This window comes from Kryptolebias marmoratus, linkage group LG21 (assembly GCF_001649575.2).
Source record: "Kryptolebias marmoratus isolate JLee-2015 linkage group LG21, ASM164957v2, whole genome shotgun sequence".
NCBI classification, from domain to species: Eukaryota; Metazoa; Chordata; class Actinopteri; order Cyprinodontiformes; family Rivulidae; genus Kryptolebias; species Kryptolebias marmoratus.
In genome coordinates, this window is record NC_051450.1 from 17388517 (window position 1) to 17404837 (window position 16321).

Here is a 16321-nt window from a genome sequence, read left to right on the forward strand (position 1 = left end):
ATATTGCTGTTTCTGGTGTTCGATTTTGTGCATTAAAGATGTTAAATAGAAACTCATAACTCCGTCAACAACTTTTTATTAATTTGTCAAATGGTCCTTTTTTTAGTATTTGTAATTCATTCATTTTTTTTCACATTTTCTCATATATTACTTGGCTTCATTTAGCATTCTTGCACCGTAACTCAAGCAAAAATAATAACCAAAACTTTTCCTTTAAAAACGAAAACAAGAAAAATTGCCTTAGTTAATCTGAAAATAAGAGGGTGTCAGGCACCATCTGTGTTTGACAACATAAAATGATATAAATAAATAAAACTGACAGAACCCATACTTGAAGGAAACAGCGTTCAAAAGTCTATAAAACAAAACTTCTCGATGCAACTCTTCTGTGTATCAAAATAAATGACTCGTGCTGATTAACAAATGCTGTGTATAAACCCCTACAGATGTAATACAGATGTTTGATTAATAGGAGAAATTACATTTTCCCTAAGATACTATCTTAACATCAAGCTGGACAGCTGTGAGTCTTTGCAAACTTTATTTATTTATTTATTTTCTACATTAAAGGCCAGCCCCCACAGTGTTGCTGGCCCCCGCCATAGGATACTAAATGAAACCATCTTAAACTATATTATGCAATATTATATACTATGAAATATACTATCAATACAACACAATACATGTGATAGGATGCAATACTTTTTATGTCCCCTTGGAAAATTTTTAGCTGTCCCAATAGCATCCTTCACAAAAGAGCCATAAATAGTTGCACACATTCACACAGAATGGCAGCTGGAGTCTCATGAATCCATAGTATCTCACAAAAATGTCAGCCTGTTTTTTTTGTTTTTTTTGTCAGAGTTGCAGGTGCGCTTACTATTACTAGAAACCAGAAGCCAGAAGCCAGCAAGTATCTGAAAAGAAGTCCCATTTTTCTCTGTATTCTTTACAGCTCTCAGAGCTTCAGTCACTGACACATCTGCCTCCAGGGGTTATCATTATAATAAATTAGAGCCAGCTTCAGAGGGATTCAGGTAATTTGTCATCTGAACCAAATCCAAAGCAGGTATTGTCAGTACACTGTGTCAGCTATGATGTGATTTTCTTTTTTGCGTATGATGTTTGAACCTGCTAATTATGGGAATGTCACTCAGGCCAAAAACTCCAGTAGACTGTGATGGAGCACCTTGTGCTAACACACTGTAACTGTTGCCCTTTGTGCCGGCTTTTTTTGTGTGACTCCTGACAGACAGACGAATGCAGTCTATAAATATTTCATCCAGCTCATGTTCCTCTCTGCTTCTATAAACAAACAATATATATATATATATATATATATATATATATATATTAAATAAAAGCAGAAAATATATCACTTTGATGTGAATAAAACTTGCAAAAAGGTGGAATTGTTTTAAAAAAGTAAAGAAACAGTGTTTGCCAGAAAGAGATAATCTAAGAACATGGCAATGTTTATTGGAGATATTAGAAAGTGTTTTTTTTACCTTTACATGTTAAATGTATCATTTATTTGTTACTTCTTTTTATAACTTTTCCCTGTCATGTTAAGGCTAAAATTGAACTTACCATTTCTGTGGGAACTGAAGCTGCAGGTGGCCTGAAAGCAGATGAGAAGTGGTTATTGATTAGGGCTCTTCTCAGACGCTGTCAGCTCACTCAGCCGATTCCTGTGCTGCCTGGGTGATGTTCGCACCCTCGGTATAAAACAGTGGCTGAAACGCTTTGCTTTCTGCGGTCGCAGGCCTTCAGCGAGGATAAAATGAAAGTGTCAGAGAGGCTTAAAGGCTTTGCAAAACAGCCAATAAAAGAAACTATTTGCATGCAGAGTTGGTCACTTGCTGATCATGAGGCACCTATTTGAGGCTGAGCCTGAATCTGTGACAGAACTCCTGACAACGGTGGCCAAGTACCGAACATAATCTAGCTGACTGATGACAATTGAAATTGTAAGTGACAGAGTATTGTGATTGTGAATTATGCTGAGGCAGATGGGTTATATCCTTAGTAATCATTGACTGCACTAAGTGCTGCTAAAGGTACAGGAGCTCAATAATGTTCCTGAAATAATGAGAATCAATTAATTATTATGCACCTCACTCTCTTTGGAGTCTCCAAAGATAGTTTGTCAGGTGGATGCTGAAGTGCTCCCTTTTCATCTGTTCCAGAGTGTTTGGGACATATTTCTGTAAAAATGCTGTGCCAATTTGAAGAAATTCGTTTGGATGAGTTTATTTTTTTCCCTATGAACTCAATTATTTTATCCACAGACTAATGGCTTTAGAATTGAGGCCTAAATTATAATGACTGGGCATTCCTCCAAAGCTCCCTGAACCATGGAGGATCTGAGAATAAAAAAAGTTGATGCATACCAAATATCATTTTGTTTTTGTCTCTCTCGCTTAACTATGTGAGGTTTTTGTTAAGTGGCCGCAGGAAAGGGCCTTAGCTTGAAGAATCTTGACAGAACGGTGCAGGTAGGCGGGGGAAAATCTCCTCTCCTTTATTGTTGATTAATGTTGGGTCTCTCCAAGGGAATGTAAGCAAGTCATAACTCTCAGTATCAATGCCTTATAAATGTTGTTTTAAGCATCTGAGTCAAGTTCCTTAAAGCTGCTGTTTGTTTGGTGCTGTCATTATTTCTCAAACTGAATTTGGACATATTTAGACCTCTTACCTTGCAATTTTCATCCCCTAAACTAGAGGCCCACAAATGGAAGACAGCAATCCAGATCCAAACCCAAACGACTCTTACCTGAACACAGACTTCCCATATTTACTGTAATTCATTTTAGGCAGCCCAGCTTTTCTAACCTTTACGGTAATTTATTTTAGGCTGTGCATTTTTTCTATAATTAATGATAATTTATTTTAGGCAGTGTACCATTTCCAGCATTTACAGTAATTAATTTTGGGCAGTGCAGCTTTTCCAGCATTTATGGTAATTCTTTTCTGGTGGCTCAGCTTTTCTTCAATTTACAGTAATTTATTTTTGCCAGTGCAGCTTTTCTAGCATTTACAATAACACATTTTACACAGTGCAGCTTTGCCTCAGTTTACCGTAATTCATTTTTGGCAGCACGGCTTTTCCCACATTTATGATCATTTATTTTAGGTGGTGCTGCTTTTCTAGCATTTATGGTAACTCCCACATCTGGCTCACACTTTCTCCCCTGCCAGCACACAGAAAGGTACAGACCTGAAAAGACAATATGGTGAGAGAAGAAAACTAGCTGTTGTTATTAAATTATATTTTAAATATATACAATATAATCTGGAAAAGCATTTTATTATGAGACATTGCTGATTTTAATTAAAACCCACTCTGCCTTAAACCTTTTTTTAATATCATAAACTAACAATCATGAAAGAATAGTTGTCCTCAGTACACTAACTCTAGTACATTAAGATATTAAACTAACAACTTTGTTTTATTGCATGCAGAAAGCTTTTACTTTGGGCAGCCCTGCAGCTGCGCGTGCCTTTATGGGGTCAGCACACTGGAGGAGATACAGACCCGGAAGATGAAAAACCACACAAGTCCTGGAATCAATCCTCATTAGCATAGCCATAATCGCCAGGATTGATTCCACAGCAAAAAATTATCATACCTGAGGAATGGCTCAGTTTGTCCAGCACAAAATGATGACACAAGTGCTGCAAGGAGAGCGGCGGGGACCTTAGAGGTGGATCAAGCTCTGAGTAAGGATACAGTATCAATAGGAGCTCGCTGGGTTTGGCTCAGAGTCCCTAATGTGAGGCGAGCACAATTGATAGCTTTCCCAAATTTGGCAGATGGGTCACTGGTATGACGCAGGTTATTTCTCTTCCTCGCAATTTCCAAGGAGGCAGAGTAGATGAAGCTAGAAGCAAAGTGTAAATGTGACCACGGGGTTGTCACTGATGACAGGACACTTAAAGAGGAGTTAATGCTCCTATCGACTTCTCCCTTGAAGAAGAAAAAGGAGGGAGGTGATTCTTGCAATTTCAAGAGCAGAGGTTGAGATGACAGGTGGCTGAAAAGGCCCAGGAGTGATACTCAAGGAGGCTCTTAACATAGTGATTCTCATGTGCTTCCTCTTCCAGATCATTATTTCCTTACTCCTTTTCTGATACTTCTTTTGAAGGTCTTTAATGGTAGCGGTGGTGAGTGTGTGTGGGAGTTGGTTTGCCAGAGTATTTTAGGCAGATAAGATATTTCCCCAAACAGCTGCCTAAACCGGTACTTTTTTAAAGCCATCCCTTGAGGATTTTAGCCACCACTTATTCATCTGAATGATCTGTCTTTTAATGACGTGTTTTACAATGTGCTCAATAGTAAAGGGCAAAGTATTAAAGGACGTCATCAGAGAATTGTGAAAAACCAAGCCATGTGACATAGTAAGACTTCTCTCTCTCTTTGTCCGATCTGTCTTTTATCTCACGTTAGATTGATGCGACTCTCCAGCACAGTCATGCAAAGCAGGCTCTGCTGCGGTAGAGCCGCTGCCGGAGAGACAGTGCAGCAACTAAAACGGCCACGGACATAATCATCTCAGGACATTTCCATTTCGTCTAAGCCTATCAGGTCTCACTGACTGGCCTGTCCATGACCTGGCTATCACATCCTCCCCATGAGGGAAAAAAACATCTGAGGGAGACTAACTGCTGTTTATTTTGAGACAGAAAAAATAAGCATGGCAAATCCATTTGATTGATTTTTGGAATCCAGAACTCCACTGATTCCTGTATTAAAATGATCTAATCTCTAATATAAATTGTTTTACTTTTTGAACTCCTGGCAAGAGGAAACCTCCACAGACTATAAAGTTCTGTCAAAATATCTAATATCTTGCTCCATTTCTTGTCTCTGTTAGCCTTCATCCACCAGGTCACCCTCAGGTCAACCGACTCTACTGGCCTTGTTTCTGTCTTTTTTTATTCCACCGTGCACAGCATTTGATGCTATTCTTAATGCTGCAACACATGCAAATCAGGGGGAAAGGAGACTTAGTAATTGATCCTCTTAACTACTCCCACTCTGTTACAGCACAGATTAATGTAAGTCATCTCAGCATCTCTACGCTCAGAGTGCAGTTGTCATGTCTGTGAGAAAAGGGGTGCTTGGATGTGAGAGAGTGAGGGTGATGGCCAGTGAAAACTCTGTCTGCAGGTGTAAATGTGTTTGTTCATGCCCACGCGCTTTCGTGCTGCTGTTTTTAAAAGTGTGGAACAATGTTTAAATGAAAGACTTGGCATTCCTTGAATGCATATCACCCACCGCCTTTCATGCCATTTTTGAGGTTTTTAAGGTTAGTTGGCTGTGGCAGCCATCTTGAATTAGGTTGACCCCAAACGTTAATGTAATTTAGATGTCTATCCAGTGACTTGTTTCTGTGAGTTTTGATCAAATTTGACCAGTGCTTGATGAGATATTTTGATAACAGACAGACACATGAATGTTCACACACAAGGAAAACATTATCATCCGCCTTTGCCTTTCAGAGATGGGCAAAAATAAACACTGCTTGGTGTCAAAGAAAATAAGTATTTCAATCAAGCATTTACACAACAATGCATACCCTACAAGATCTGAGAAATCAGCATTGCAAGCTAATGCAACTAATGCAATGCATCCTTTAATGTGAGCAGATTCATCCTCGTGCTCGTAACTTTTTATTTCCTTTCCTTCTACCCTGTTCAGGAACACAAGCAAAGGTCATCTGCTTGAGTCACTTGGCAGCAGAACATGAGCTACTAATGAGCTTGCCAAAAAGTTCAGGGCTATGGATGCGATCAGCGTCTTTACTATGACTCCACAGTTTCTCAGCTGAGTGCCAAGGCTGCCCAGGTCGACTCACTTAGCTGCTAATAGGTTTAAGCTAATCAGTACCAGCATTCGTTTAGTAATAACACTTCCTCTGCTGAGCCATCACATTAGCTCCTCTCTTTTCCTCTCCGGTGTCATTTTTTTTCCCCCTTCACCTACAAGTTAAAAAGGAGGAATCTTCCATTCCTAAAATTATTTTAGCCACTAATCCCAAAACATTGGAATTGATCTTCTCTTAAAATTCAGCTATACATAGTAATTGCTAAATTAATGATTTCTAAAAAGAGGTACAGTAATTCTTTGTAGTCTTCTGAGGATAGATTTATGTAAAATCATCTGTGTGTTCTGCAGCTAAATGTGGTTTTTGATTAGTATTCAGAGTGCCTTGTTTTCCTGTCTTGACTGTGGCTCTTCAATCTCTCTTCATTAGATTTTAATAGGTTTTTTATTGCTCAGGTCACAGAGGACTTTGCACAAAAGAATGCAAATTTTCCCACGTGCTGGATTTTGGTTTAAATTATGCTGCTGTACTGTCCTGACTGCAGGACGCAAATAATTCACCTGGTCAGGAGTCAAGTTTGTTAGCGTTGAGTTGTGAAAAAACTGACATTAACTAATCGTAAAGTAATTTGGTTTAAAGCAGAGCCCCAGATGAAATATTTAGCTCATCACGTAATGTCGTGTGACACTTAGACATGTCCTACCTCTGACTGCTCACACACACACACATTTATAAATATCTAACCTTAGTCAGGACATCCTAGGTCAGCTTTAATCAATCGCAGTCAATAAATCCTGGTCAAGATAAAGAGCTGCAGCTGAATCTCGTGCAGCGCCAACCTCATAGGATTATGCCGGATGTTCTTATCCAACCTCTTACAGAACATAGTGAACTAAATCGTATTTGGGTTTCACATGAGCAAACAATAGTTTTCATGCAAAATGTGTGCAATTGCTTTTCTTTAAAATATGATGACAAAGGACTTTTTGACTGATGCTGTTTTTTTTCCTTTATACTTGGATTTGGTGTGTACAACTTAGTTATTTACAAAATTATTTGTTGCCTGATGCCATGAAAAGCTGAGTGATCAGGACAGATTTTATTGAAACTCTCAGAAAATAATCGTTGGATATGCATCTACAACTCATTAACTTTTGAAGTCAATCTGTGGACCTCAGAAAAGTCAAAAATGACTAGAACCAGTCAATGTTGCAGATAGTGAGCTCAAATTTGGTGTGGTGGTAGCTGAGAGTCATTGCTGACACATATTCTGAGAACTAACAGTTCACTATGATCTATAAATCTTTGGCATGAAAGGCAGCGAAATGTTGGGCCTTTTATTTGTAGTTATTTTTTACCACATTAACTGTACCTTTATTTAGCCAGTGTCCTTGTAATTTTGCTTAAATTCAAATGTTAAATTCATTAAGAACAATATTTTTATGTGATCTCGCTATCCTACAGTGTCCTTATGTACATTTGGACTTTACCCTTGCAGTAATCCTTTTATGCATAATAGACTGCTCATCTATATGCAGGAACACACTCACAGTTGCTTTCAAGAAAAGGAAAGACGCCTCATTAGATTCAAATCATTCACTTTGAACACCTTTTAAATTTTATTTATTCATTTTTCTTCTGTCCTTAATTCAAAGTAGAGTCCTTTACGTATGCATGTATTTCTAATCCGTCAAGTGCAACTCAGCAATAAAAATGTTATTTTAGGAAAGTCATCAGATTTAGTTTGTAATAAACTAACATTTGGGTTTTTTTCTGCTTTCTTTTCAGATTCTAGCCATCATATCAATCCTGTTCATCGTCCTTTCCACTATCGCCTTGTCTCTTAACACCTTACCAGAGCTTCAGGTCCCAGACGAGTTCGGCCACGCCAGCGACAACCCCGAGCTGGCCCACGTGGAAGCTGTGTGTATTGCATGGTTCACTATGGAGTACCTCCTCCGCTTTCTGTCTTCTCCCAACAAGTGGAAGTTCTTCAAAGGCCCACTGAATGTCATTGACTTACTGGCCATCTTGCCCTACTATGTCACCATATTCCTAACAGAGTCCAACAAAAGTGTGCTGCAGTTCCAAAATGTGCGCCGCGTAGTGCAGATATTCAGGATCATGAGAATATTGAGGATCCTGAAGTTGGCCAGGCACTCCACAGGGCTCCAGTCTCTAGGATTTACTTTGAGAAGGAGCTACAACGAACTAGGGCTGCTTATATTATTTCTTGCCATGGGCATCATGATATTTTCCAGCTTGGTCTTCTTTGCTGAGAAAGATGAAGATGCCACCAAATTCACCAGTATCCCTGCCTCGTTCTGGTGGGCAACCATTACAATGACTACAGTGGGCTATGGTGACATTTACCCACAGACTCTGCTTGGAAAAATTGTGGGTGGACTCTGCTGTATTGCAGGAGTGCTGGTGATTGCCCTGCCAATCCCCATTATTGTCAACAACTTCTCAGAGTTCTACAAGGAGCAGAAGAGGCAGGAGAAAGCCATCAAGAGGAGGGAGGCACTAGAGAGAGCCAAGAGGAATGGCAGCATTGTGTCAATGAACCTAAAAGATGCCTTTGCTCGTAGCATGGAGCTGATGGATGTGGTGGTTGAGAAAGGAGTGGACCAAACTTCCCTTGACGACCACCTGTCACCAAGCCGGTGGGGCAGCTCAACCAGGTATGCCACCTCTGAAAGCAACCTCAGATCACCAGACAAACGAAACACAGAGTTCCTATCGCAAAGCTCGCCCCATCACATAACTGTCACCACTACCGGCAGTCCACGGCAGGTGAGCAGGACACCGCAGCACCTTAATGTTCAGAAACTGGAGGAAATGTACAACCAGATGACCAAGTCCCAGTCCTTCACCAATCTCAACACTACCAGCTCCATGAGCACTCTCAGCACAACTATGACTGCTCCCATCTCACCAAAGAAATCTCACAGCTCCGAATCTACACTAAGGGATGAGGTGCAGCTGGAGATGAAGGAAGTCCAGTCTTGTTCAAAAGATAACTTTGCCAGCTGCTCAGCAGACTGCACAAGTCAGGGCTCCAACCCAGGCAAAGATGATTCTGGGTTACATGAGATCAGACATCCCAGAGCCCCACCCTTTCTGGATCTCAGCCAACTGAGGACAAACGATGACCCGAGTTTCACCAGAAATTTACTGAAAGATGGCTTCTATGAATCTGTTAACCCAGATGATGGATCAGAGTTCCATCTAGAGGATGGGGAGAGCTTTAACAGTGCAGTGGAGGACATCCAGAGCTCTTCAACAGACCCTCTAAAAGTAAAAGCATTGAAGGTTGACTTAAGAAAACCTTCCACTGAATGTCCTCTCACTCCACCTAGCACTACCTCCCCTGGAGACATCAGCTCCAGCATCCTAGAAGATGAGTACCCCATGGGAGATACGTCTCCACTCATCCCTGATTTGGAGGAGCCTCTACCAGTCATAGACGAGGGCACCTTCAGCCTCACCCCTAAGAGGCTAGTGGTCGACACCCCACCTGGTGATGAAGATCAGTCCACAGAGAACCACAAGGAGAAGCAACTGGTGGAGGAGGCAGGCGCTGCAATTGCACCCTTGTCCCCTAAGACAGCAGCACAAAATTGCACTCAAAGTGTGGTAGGAGCAGAAGAGGAAAAGGCCGACAGCAACTCTAGTGGACACAAAGTAGAGAATCACATATTTACATCCGATATCCACCTGATACCTGGGGATGGCAGCCTCTCTCCGACCTGTGAAACCAGCATGTGAATGTAGACAGTAGACCTGCTACAACCTCAGCCTGGCATGTGGGAGAGCAGGGAGAAAGTTCAAAGGTGCAGTTGTAGTGAAAGATATTCTTGCATGGCATGACAAGTCTATTTACTTGTGTTGTTGTGTATTGCTGAAAAAGAAACTGCAGTGCTTTGTGCAGATTTTAGAGCTAACAGTGAGCTCGAAGTGGAAGAGGAGGCTCGGGAACTATGAAGAATTTATCAACTACTGCAGTCACAAGTCATCCCAACATATAAAACAATACTCCTTTTCTAAGAGAAGGAAATGCACTAAGGGACTTATCTGTAAAAAGCATGCTTTTAAAAAAAGATATTTTATGGTGCTTAGTTTAATGAAAGCGCTCCACTGTAAATACAATAGAACATGTAAGGCAATGAAAATGCACAGACTGGCAAAGAAGACCGAAGGTACTCACATCTGTAATGTGAAAAAGGAAAGGTGAGGGTTCGAATCAACAGCCCTCAAACTGGGTGTTGCATCGTAGCGATCTATAAAACAAAAAAAAACATATCATTACCTTATGTGGAAATGCAAAGTGTTCCCATGACAACTCTGTAATGTTTCTTTTGTTTCTTGTGTACAATGATGTATGAAAATGTAACACTGAGATTGTTGGTTTGGGTTTTCATAGCAGCTTTTGAACGTTCAGTTTGACCATCTGATATTCACTCACTGAATTAAAAAACAGAAAAAAAAAAAAAAAAACAAGTCTAAAGCACACACACCTGTACTGCAGTTGCCAAAAATGTACATACTCAGTAAAAACAAGGCGTTATTAGATATACAAATAAAAAAAATATTTATTACACAGTTTCAGAAGTTAGGACCCTGTTTAAGATCCCTATTTGATTCCATCCAAATACTCTTTGACATAAAACATACATATCTAGAGGTAGTTTTCAGAATAAAATATAAATTTGTCGGCTTAGATTGGCTGTAGGAAAAAATAACTTCAGATTTTTGAAAGTGGGGTTCTCGGGAAAGGTTATGAACAATAAATATCTTAGCTGTTGTAGATAGCGTTTTGAGTTACCTCAATTTGGAAAACAGTTTATTTCTAATCAGACTGACAAGCTAACAAGAAGTCTGAATAAGGCCACAACTAAAAGTCATTGCTTCTGTTTCAAAATGACTCTAATCTGGAAATATTTAAAGCAGTTCAAACAACCACTATTTGATAAATCTTTATAACGCCATCAATTTTGCATTACATGGTTATTCTGGCAGAAATATCAGGATACTTCTGCACAAAGTGCCCCAGGCTGCACCGGAAGTGCTACCGCTAGCCTCTGCTGCAGCTATTTGTGCTCTCAGATCACCACAGAGTTCATGTAAATAACAGTGTAGAGCAAAACTGACAACAATGTAAGGATTTTAAAAATAGCATCCTCATTGGAATTGTTTTAAGACTACCTTTCCAAAGAACCCCAAAAGATCTGAACTTTTGCTTTAACTGGGAAATCCATAAAATGATAATTTAGCACAGTTTAGCACTATTTGCTTTACCTGTTAGTATTTATTCTGGCAAATCAAATGGAATAAGCTCATATAAAATTACAGTATTCTAATATCAATGGACCAAATGAAGCACACTTACAAGCTTTCATCTATCTCAGCTGCATCCTACTATATATATGAGTATAACATGTGTTATAACAGTAGTTATGTTTGTCGCTTACAGTTTGTTTATCTGCATTGAGCTCATTGTCTTATCCTCAGCGCCCTGATGTCTCCACATTACTGCAACTTTACCCGATCCTGCAGATAAGTTTGTGACATCTTTTTATTTTTTCTCATAATATATAATTGTGGTGTTCTTTATTGTGTTTCAATGTTGACAAAACTATTTTCAGTCGAACTTAAACCCAAAGGAGTTTTTTTTTGTTTTGTTTTGTTTTTTTCTTGTCTTCTTCTTGCTTTTGTTTTACACTGACTGAAAATATCTGTTTGTATGTTGCCTTTGATTCCAATTTTGTGCTGGAACAGTTCTTGGTTGTTTCTTGTCTGAGTGTGCTTGGAAGTTGTTTGTGAAAGCAGCACAAACCTGAATTACAATGACAAGAAGAACATGGGTGAGTTATTTATTGTTTTTATTATTATTATTATTATTATTATCACCATGTCTTTATGTGTGTTTGTTAATTGTTTTTTTCACAGAAAGGTGTGGAATGTGCAATACCGCATACTGCAATCTATGCAGGCCAAGAATTGTGGCACTTTACTTTATCTCAATGGGAATTTATAAGTGTACAGGCAGAAATTACTTGTATTTTATTAAAATGTTATATCTTTAATATGAAATAAAACAGTGTTACAGCTACTGGAATCTCACAAACAATGCAAATGAGAATTTGAATTTTACCTTTTATGTTATATGGCTGTTAAAATGCTGTCAAAGCACCTTAATGCCAGGTATCAATGGACCTCAAATTTGAGTATTTGTAGGGAAAAGTGATCCAAATTGACCACCAGGGCCTTTTATATAGCTGTTTGAGTTCCATGAAAATCGAAATATACGTCTGTGGAAGATATAATCTAACTCCAACGGCCACAAGCAAAGTATTTTGTGTTTTTTGTGAATTAACACTGAGAATGGTTCTATTTTTTCTAAACCAAAATGGAGCACGACCACAATTTCCTGCCATACGGTGGTTGAAATGATGCCCACCTTTTCATAACACCGCTGTTTATGAGAAGGCAGCGAGTCATTTTGCTTTGTTCATATAGCACTGTACAGAAAATTCTAATTTTATAGGAGAAATCAGGTCTTTATGTAAATGATACAAGTAATGTTATTGAGTTCTCAGGTTTTCTATAAATCTCTGATGTTCTCATGGGATAGTTTTTTTTTTCTTTTACAACTAATGTCAACTTGCTATTTCTGTACTTTTTGAAAGCTGTTCTCAAATCCACATTGATGTCTTGGCTCCTGGACTAAAGGAGTCGCAATATTTAACCCTCCTTCTGGGTAAATGTGTGTTCTACATTCAGTATCCATCCCCATCGGTCTTCAGTGATATATGGATGAGTGCAAACAAAAGGGAGAGAACCATTAAGCAGGGAGAGTGACCAGAGTCAGGACGAGGTCTTGAGTGCCCTTCAGCTGATCCGTCTGATTACAGTGCCGACCACTCCAACCCCCACAGCTTCAGAGCCTCTAACCCTCAGGAACGCTGATCAGTAGGTAAAGGAAAGGCTAGGAACAGGAAAGGCTTCACTTTGCATCAGTAATTTGGCATTTCTGTACTATTTTTTTTTTATGCATATACTGTATGTCCAAAGTAGCATAATCTGTCTCAGTATTTACAGATTCATATGAGACCTCAAAGAGTTATCTTTGTAAACTGGATTATTTGTCATTGGAAATTGGGATTTTTTTTTTTTTGGTATTGTCCAATTAAAAATTTGGAGTCAGCAGTTGCTGTTCTTTCTTTTTTTTTACTTTAAGAAAAGAGGTTTGATGACAACCTTCTTATAAAAGCTCTTTAATTTTGATCCCAGTTTTCCTTCCCCCCCTGTTTTCGGTAACCATACGTCCGTAGCAGCCTTGAACAATCCTTCAATTTTGACAGAATAGGGTGGAGAAGCCAAGGGAGTTGGATTGATCAGCTATATCCCGGTGGGATGAAATTGGTGTGGGAATTATTTCTGCCGGCTGACAGCAGAAAGGACCGTGCTCTGTCTTACTGTCTCACTATTCATCGGTGATGCAGTAAAAAGTGGAAATATTGTGTCTTTATTTTCTCTGGGAGAATGTACAACGTCCGTGTCGCTCATTTGTGCTTACCAAACCTTGCTCCCAAAAAAAAGGCATGACGCAACATTGTTCTTATGTATCTGTATATTCTGCCTCTTACATATGTTTCTTTGTTTATTTTCTCTGTTCAACTTTAAAATGACATTATCACCAGACATAATCTGAGCTACAGACTGTTTCTATACAAAGCAACATCTCTGTATGCATGTTGTAGTCCAAGCAACTATGTGACCACGAACAATTCATTATGGTACACGTACGTCAACATTTCTGTAAAGCATTGTTCCCCATTACATCTATTAGCATTATGCAGAAAAATAAATGTGTATATAACTCAACTGCCTCTGTCTGTTTTGTTTTACCTATAAAGGTCACATCTGTTACATAATGCATAATCTAACATTTCATAATGGATTATACTAATGCGCTAGACTGTTACTCTAGATATTACTCAACTTTTTTTAAAATAATGTCCAAAACTTGTGAAGAATAACTTAAGGCTAAAACTTGTGAAGAATACAGTGTCTGAAAAGTGTTGATTTTTAAGTTTACACAGAAGAAAACTTTTAAACTTGGATGTAAGTCAAATGAGGGCAAGCGTCAGCAAAGGTGTTCCCATGCCATAAAGAGAGTAATTTGGGCCACAAGTTTGTAGCTTATTCCAGTTTTAAGGATTCTGTTGTTGTTTTTATTCCCAAAATATCATACCGAGATACTGTAATGCAAAAGAAACAACACAAACAAACAAAATAGTTTCAGAGTTGCTGTAATGAACTGCATTATGAGAAGCTTTTTTTTCTGGATGTTAACTGATGGACATAAAAGGACAAAAGACAACACTCAACACAAAACAATTAGAAATTAAAGATAACCTAAACTGAGCCATGCATAAACACGAGCACAATAAGGTCTAAAAATAAAATGTTACATATTATCATAAGATGAGAAAAACGTTCAAACTAAAATAAGATGCAGATGTGAACTAATATAATTGTACAGACTTTTAAATGGATGTTTGACATCTAACAGTGTTTAAAATTTAAAAATAAAAACGTGTTTTCCCACAAAACCTACAAACATGTCCACTAATCAAACCATTTACATTTCCAGTGACAAACAGTGAAAAGTGTGGCTTTCTTCAACCGCCAGAGGTCGCTGCAGACTTTCGAGTCACATCAGTGAAAGCGCGCGGAAACATTTTCAGTTAGTTTAAAGAAGAAGAAAAAAGTATGGAGTCTGATGTTGAAACTAGGTCCTCTTCAAAATCGGAGAACACCGATGAATCTGTCAGTTTTTCTCGGGTTACGGCTGTTGCCACAGAGTGGATGGTGGACTTTCTGTTCGTGAGTTTATGTCGGCGCTTTCAGGAGGGAAACCTCGATGAATTCAATGAGACGCTTTCAGTTCTCCAGGGTGAGTACTTCAACTTAACCGGTTATCATGAGGGGTATCTTCCTTTAGTTTACGTTTTTTATTTATCTGAGTTGTGTCTGTATCGAGTCCGGGTAATTCGGGGACGTTTGCTAAGCTACAAAACGGTTAAATCGACTAAACCAAATGTAAAGTGTTATAACTTTAAATTTACGCTTTTTCTGCTTAATAAACTTTTCATAGTGACCCACAGAATATTGATTTTTTTTAAGTTGGTAAGGGGACACGGAGTATATATTTATGTAATATTTAATCGAAAATAGCAAGTTAATTTCAGTTAAATGTGTTCAAAAATATCAGCAAAACTTTGGGGTGCACCTCCTAAACTGACCCGAGTAGCTACAATAACCGACGGTAGGTAGTTCCTCAAGCTAAGCTACAATAGCATAATTAACTTTGAGTGTTGTAAAAATATAATAAGCAAAGGGTAATACTGTCGAAGATAATGATGTTCTTGTTGAACAATTGGTACTTCCATGCCAGAGTCAAGAAAGAACAGTTCAAGCAAATGAACACTTTAAAATAAAAAATAGGTAAATAATTTGACACACTGGACTTTTGTTAAACTTAAAAAGTATGGTCTAGATTAAAATATTGACAGCTAGGGGGAATATACTTTATATATATATATATATATATATATATATATATATATATATATATATATATATATGGAGCAGTGGCTACAACAGATCCCAGGAACAACATCAGACATCTCAGTCCAGAGGACCCGAGCTCAGAGGATGAAACAAAGACCACCCGCGGAGGGTGAGAAGGGAATTTTTTATATATATATATATATATTAAACTGAGAGCTGTGAAAAGCTTCAAATCAGATATTTCTAGCCAAACTGAACTGTTCAGTCAAGCTTTTTTCTTAAGATTATTTACTGCAGTAATCTGTAGACAAACCAGTAAAGAGGAAACTATTAGCACTGAACTACAGAATGATACCTAAAAGGAGGTTTCCTGTTTGAACTAGTGCCTGCATTTATTTATTTCTGCTCTTCCTCAGCAATTTCTCAAGGCAAATCTATAAAAGGAGCTGCCCATAAAGAGAAACTATTGATATGTGCCTTCCTTACAAGAGTCATGAGTGGAAAAGAGTTGGGTAAGTTCTTGCAACATGCAGAAATTTAAAGAAACTCTTCTATATTCCATATTAGCATTTACTTCAATCAAATCAAATTTATTTATAAATGAACATTTAAAAACAACTGTTGTTGACCAAAGTGCTGCACACATAAACATTCAATACAAACATACAAAAATACAATAACATTACAATTCTCACAATGCATTAAAAGCCAGTGAATATAAATGTGTTTTAAGAAGAGATTTAAAAACACCAAGTGTTGAAGCCTGTCTAATATGGAGGGGCAGCTGATTCCACAGTCTAGGAGCTACCACTGAAAACGCCCGATCACCTCTGTAGACCAGCCTGGATCTTGGGACAACTAAGCACAAGTGGGCACTTGATCTAAGTGATCTAGAGGGCACATAAGGC

General features: G+C 38.5%; 2 protein-coding genes across 2 annotated transcripts in view; both read left to right on the forward strand.

The window, feature by feature from the left end:
- The window catches only part of kcnb2 (potassium voltage-gated channel subfamily B member 2), an 86293-nt gene extending 75947 nt beyond the window's left edge, over positions 1–10346 (forward strand). Inside the window, exon 3 of the mRNA XM_017406801.3 lies at positions 7620–10346. Coding sequence (XP_017262290.1) covers positions 7620–9602 — 1983 coding nt within the window. The 3' untranslated portion in view covers positions 9603–10346. The remainder of the gene's footprint in view (positions 1–7619) is intronic.
- A 4221-nt stretch (positions 10347–14567) lies between these two features.
- terf1 (telomeric repeat binding factor (NIMA-interacting) 1) overlaps positions 14568–16321 on the forward strand; it is a 6915-nt gene continuing 5161 nt past the window's right edge. The window contains exons 1-2 of the mRNA XM_017406350.3: positions 14568–14796; positions 15830–15925. Of these exons, the coding sequence (XP_017261839.1) occupies positions 14613–14796; positions 15830–15925 (280 nt within the window). The 5' untranslated portion in view covers positions 14568–14612. The remainder of the gene's footprint in view (positions 14797–15829; positions 15926–16321) is intronic.